This window comes from Penaeus vannamei, chromosome 41 (genome assembly GCF_042767895.1).
Source record: "Penaeus vannamei isolate JL-2024 chromosome 41, ASM4276789v1, whole genome shotgun sequence".
In the NCBI taxonomy this organism is placed as follows: domain Eukaryota; kingdom Metazoa; phylum Arthropoda; class Malacostraca; order Decapoda; family Penaeidae; genus Penaeus; species Penaeus vannamei.
The window spans coordinates 2,038,013-2,043,012 of NC_091589.1; the positions used below are offsets into that span (position 1 = coordinate 2,038,013).

Consider the following 5,000-nt stretch of genomic DNA (forward strand, 5'->3'; position numbering starts at 1 on the left):
TTCACATAAAGTGTGAGCAATTACAGACAAACCTGAAGAAGTACGCAGGTAGATTATCAATCTCTTCTTTCAGCAAAAGGGGCGTCCCACCACGTTAGGAAGTCGTGGCCCAAGTCAAAGCAGTACACGACCTTTGTGCTGTATAAGGAGAATGTTGACACAATCGCTGCCATCAACCTTATCGCCTTTAAGATCAGGTCAGTCGCGTGCGTTGTGTTTGTTTATTTGGTTTTAATTATTGTTGTTGTTGTCTTTATTTTTATATTATTTTTATTGTTATTGTTATTAGTGCTAATTATCACTATTTTTATTGATTCTATAATTATTATCATCATTATATATATATTATGAGTTCTGAGATTAGGTGTTGTAATTTGCATCCCTATTGTTATAAGGATCTGCAAGTACACCATTATATTATGAAATTGGAGGGAAACTTATTATCCAATGCACTTTGCAATCATCAGAAATACAGTACAATTTTAACCAACAAGATGCAGAAATTGAGAATGAAGTGCCACTGTATCGTGTCTTGTATTTCTTTTCTTAGTTATAAACTCCAACTGGGATTCTCCGTTGCATTGCAGATTGAAGCCCAACATGTTTGCATATGCCGGGACGAAGGACAAGCGTGGCAAGACTAGCCAGTTGGTCTCTGTGAACCGGGTGTGTATATGACTGTACATAACACACCCTTAACACATACACCCACTCACTTATTCACATGCGACTACGAACATACTTAAACGCTTACTCTATTATACCCATACTCGGTCATGAATGCACACACATGTATGCATATATACTGAGAAGAGGAAGAGAAGGTATGATGAGAATTAATATCTTCACAATACAAGAGATGTATTTGACCAGTTTCGAATATATATGTTCATCATGTATTTTTGACGAAGATATATTCTAAACTGGTCAGATACATCTCTTTTATTGTGAAGATATTCATTCTTATTCATACCTTTTCTACATTTGTCAACATGAATATGGTTCAGACAGATTTTTTGTTGTTGTTGTTGTTGTTGTTATTGTTGTTGTTGTTGTAACAAATTAAATGTTATATTCCCAGGTTGCCCCTGAAAAGCTAGCATACGCTGCAAGGAAGCAGAGAGGCATTTACATCGGTAACTTCACCTTCCACCACAGGCCCATGAAGCTTGGCTCACTACAGGGCAACCACTTTCGAATTGTGCTCAGGTGGGTTACCTTCCGTTTACTCTTGAATGATTGGTCTGCGAATAATCATAGCCAGGTTGATAGGCTTGCTTGCTCTTGCTTTTTGGTTGTTTCAAATTGATGGATTGCCTGTCTAATTGTGGGTAGGCGGGTTGGCTTAGATGGATTGGCTTTTCAGCAGTTTTGGATTTACTTTGTTATTTTTACTGCAGCTCAGGTCATCAGTTTCAATTGTCGTAGAAAGTAGACACCTAAGGCTTAGCTATTCACAGGTTGATTTATTAGTTCCAAGGTAGCAGCAGGGGTGTTTTATTCCCCTTTCATCTCCCCCTTGATTTTCCCATAACCCCTTTATCATTCTTCCTCTACCTTATTCCCATATTATCCCCTCTTTTCTTCTTATTTCCCTCTTTACTTCATTTCATTATTTCCAGAGAGGTGAAGGCTTCAGATGAGGCTATAGAGGAGGCTGTTAATTCCCTACGGTCACAAGGCTTCATCAATTACTATGGCACTCAGCGTTTTGGGACGAGCACAGTGGCCACTCATCGCATCGGCAAGGAGCTGCTCAGGAGTCAGTGGCAGGAGGTGGGTAGGAGGGCAGGGGCAAAGGGAGAAGGGAGGAGAGAAGAGGATAAGGAAGGAGGAAAGAGTAGGGGAGGAAGGGTTAAGAGGGAGAGGGATACGTAGGCTTTTGGGCTTGAAGGTTCTCAGTCATAAATTTCAAACTTTGTTATTAAACATTACCTTCTATTTTGACTTCATTCATGAGTAAAGATTCCCCACCCTTTCTCTCTGCAGGCTGTGGATCTGATACTGTCACCCCGAGACAATGACGACACTGATTTGAGCCGTGGCTGCAAGGTATGGTCTCAGACAAAGGACCCAGAGGCAGCTTTGAGAGCAATGAGAAGGGCATCCGAGTCTTCCATCGAGAGCCAGCTCCTCCATGGGCTCGCCAGTTTAGAGAAGAATGACCTCGTGGGTGCCATCATGAGGGTGGGTTTGCAGTGAAGATTTTCTTTTTGTTCTTCATCTTTGTCATTGTTAATTAATGGTGGCTTGTCTTTGCTCTTTCTTTCTTTTTCTCTTTCTTTCCATTTCTTGAGTTTTTTTTTTTTTTTATATATATATATATACATAACTACAATAACTTCAAATTAAGATAGACTATATTAGTGATAATCCTTATTCAACACTACCCCTCTCTACTGCAAATTTTAGAACTCGAAATTCAAAACTATCATCTAAAAAAACAGTAAAAAATATATTGTAAACCTGTAAAATGTTTTCTTCATCCTCGCTATTCCCTCTACCTTCCTCTCCCTTTCTCCTCCTTTCCCCTCTTATCCTCTTGCCTTCAATCCCCCTTCCCTTCTCCCATCTCTCCATTCCCCTCCATTCCATTTTCTGCTTTCTTTCCTCTTCTCATCCCATTTTCCTTTTTTCTCTCTCTCTCCTCTCCTTTTTGCCCTCTTCCCCTCCCACTTTCATCTCTACGTCCCTCTATTCTCTTCCCTTTTTCATTCCCATTCCCTTTCTCTTTGCCTTTCCCATCAAATTCCCTTTCTTCTCTCTTTTTCCCCTTCCTTCCTCCTATCATCCTCTCTTCCTTCCTTTACTTTCCCTTCCTCAATCCTCTCCCATCTTTTCCCTCCATCATCTTCTTTTCTTTCCTCTTCTTTCCCTTCCTCTCTTTTCTCCCGTCTTTTCCCTCTGTCATCTTCTCTTCCTTCCTCCTCTCTCCTTTCCTTTCCCTCCATCATCCTTCTTCTTTTTTTATATACTTCCTCACCTCTTCCCCACATCTCCACAGATCCCCAGGAACATCCGCAACCTGTACCTGCATGCATACCAGAGCTACATGTGGAACCGGGTGGCATCCAGGAGAATTGAGGAGTTCGGCTTGAAAGTGCTGCCGGGGGACCTCGTCAGACAGCAGGGCATCACGATCACAGATGAAGGTATTGGCAGGGTATGGGTTTTGGCATGGGGTTAGTGTTGAGGGTATGAAAGTAAGGCGTGTTAGGTTTGGGGTGTGCCATTGAGTTTTGTTATAAAAGTCGGAAGTGTCAGGATCTGGAGTGTGGGACAGTGTCCAGAGGTTTTGGTGTATAGTTTAGGGATGGGCTTGGGGGATTGGGGTGGAGGTTGCTGGTTGATGTATAGTGCAAGGTGCCATAACTGTTATTTAAGAAGAGATATCATTATCTCTAAAGGGAATGATTGTGTGGGTGTGAGTTGCCACAGGTATGGCTGGGTGCTGAAGGTGAATGGAGATCTACAGGGGAACCGGGGAGGCTTCCCGTCAGCGAAGGACTGAGCATTCCTTGTGTTGCCGCTGCTTGTAGTCATGGTCGGTTGGAGGATTGTGAGTGCTGATCTTGGCTGGGATTCTGGAGCTTGAGTATTCTGAAGCTATGCCAGCTATCTGGGAATGAGGGGAGTTTACTGTCCAATGAGGTGACTGTGTGAGCCAGTCAAGTCTCAACAGTGAGTCGTGAGAAGCGCCTGGTGGTGAGTGAGCAGGGACTAGGCTGTGTACCTGTGTGACCCAACCTGGCAATTATGCGGAGCGGCAGGTTGCAGGGTCGTGCTGCTACACCCTCCATTTCTTTTTTTCTCACGCCTATTTACTGTATTTTAATTCTCAGTCTTACACTCCCTCTTTACCTCTCTTCCAGTTGCAGAGGTCATATCTGAGGACTCTGCCGTCGAAGTGGGAGGAGACTCAGAGGAGGCAAAACCATCGGAGGGAGAGGCTCCAGATGCAGAGGCCACAGAGTCAAGTACCGAAGGCGAAGCTTCAAATGCAGAATGCAAGTCATCGATTGTCCGAGTCCTAAGCGAGGAGGAAGCCAAGGAAACGGATATCACGGAGGTAGGTGGTTGGCTGTTTCAGGCAAGGTTGTGATAGGATAGGTCAAATTAGTGTGGGTTTTAGGCTATACTAGGTTACATTACATTACATTAAAGTGGATTAATTTAGGTTAATGTAAGAAGTATTAGAATAAATTACATTTGCTAGGTTGGAGTAAGACAGATAAGATTTATTCCAGCATATTAGATAGTACAAAAGAGAGAGTATGGAAGGTTAGAATTAGTTAGGAAAAGGTACTGTAAGATTAGCTTAGATTAGGGTAGATTAAAATAGGTCAGATTAGGCAAAGGTTATGGCTGATGTAGACATCTACCATCCAACCTTTTCTAGTCTATGGTTCCCACCCGTATTGTCTGTGTCTGTCATCTTTTGTGATTCAGTTATTACTAGTTATGGATAGTGTAAAGGTGCCAACAGCTATAGGACAAGAACACAACTTAGAAAGATTCTAGTTTATTGATTTGTGAGAGATGATTATCTGTAGGTACTGTAGGTGAGACAAAACCCAATGTGATTTAAAGTCATAATTTTCGTATTGCTCCATGGCCCCCCTGAAAGTATCCCATGGCTCCTTGGTTGGGAACTCCTGCAATAAACTTTCTTTATGCTTATGATTTGTGTGTGTGATGAAAAGTCCTTTTAGACTGTGTTCACTGAGTCTTATATATAGTACAGCCTCCATGGTGAAAAATCAAGAGAAAGAAATATTTAGACAGGAATAAAGGAGTTATTACTTATGACATTTAATGGAGGCAGTTTTTGTCTTTTTAGTAACCAATCTGTGCTTTACCCTTTTTGGCTATTTTTTTATTTTCCCCTACAATATCTTTTTTAGGCAAACCACCTGTAGGTAAGGGAGTAACCACTACATCAGTTTTAGTTTTGGCCTTTTTTGATAGGAAACATTGGGGACCTGAGATAACACTCGAGT

General features: G+C 41.9%; 1 protein-coding gene across 3 annotated transcripts in view; it reads left to right on the top strand.

Moving 5' to 3' along the window:
• The window catches only part of Pus7 (pseudouridine synthase 7), an 18,411-nt gene that overhangs the window by 10,155 nt on the left and 3,256 nt on the right, over positions 1-5,000 (top strand). For all 3 annotated transcript variants that reach the window (XM_070117736.1, XM_070117735.1, XM_070117737.1), the window contains exons 6-12: positions 74-197; positions 588-666; positions 1,082-1,209; positions 1,623-1,776; positions 1,990-2,187; positions 3,005-3,152; positions 3,873-4,069. In XM_070117736.1, the coding sequence (XP_069973837.1) occupies positions 74-197; positions 588-666; positions 1,082-1,209; positions 1,623-1,776; positions 1,990-2,187; positions 3,005-3,152; positions 3,873-4,069 (1,028 nt within the window). The remainder of the gene's footprint in view (positions 1-73; positions 198-587; positions 667-1,081; positions 1,210-1,622; positions 1,777-1,989; positions 2,188-3,004; positions 3,153-3,872; positions 4,070-5,000) is intronic.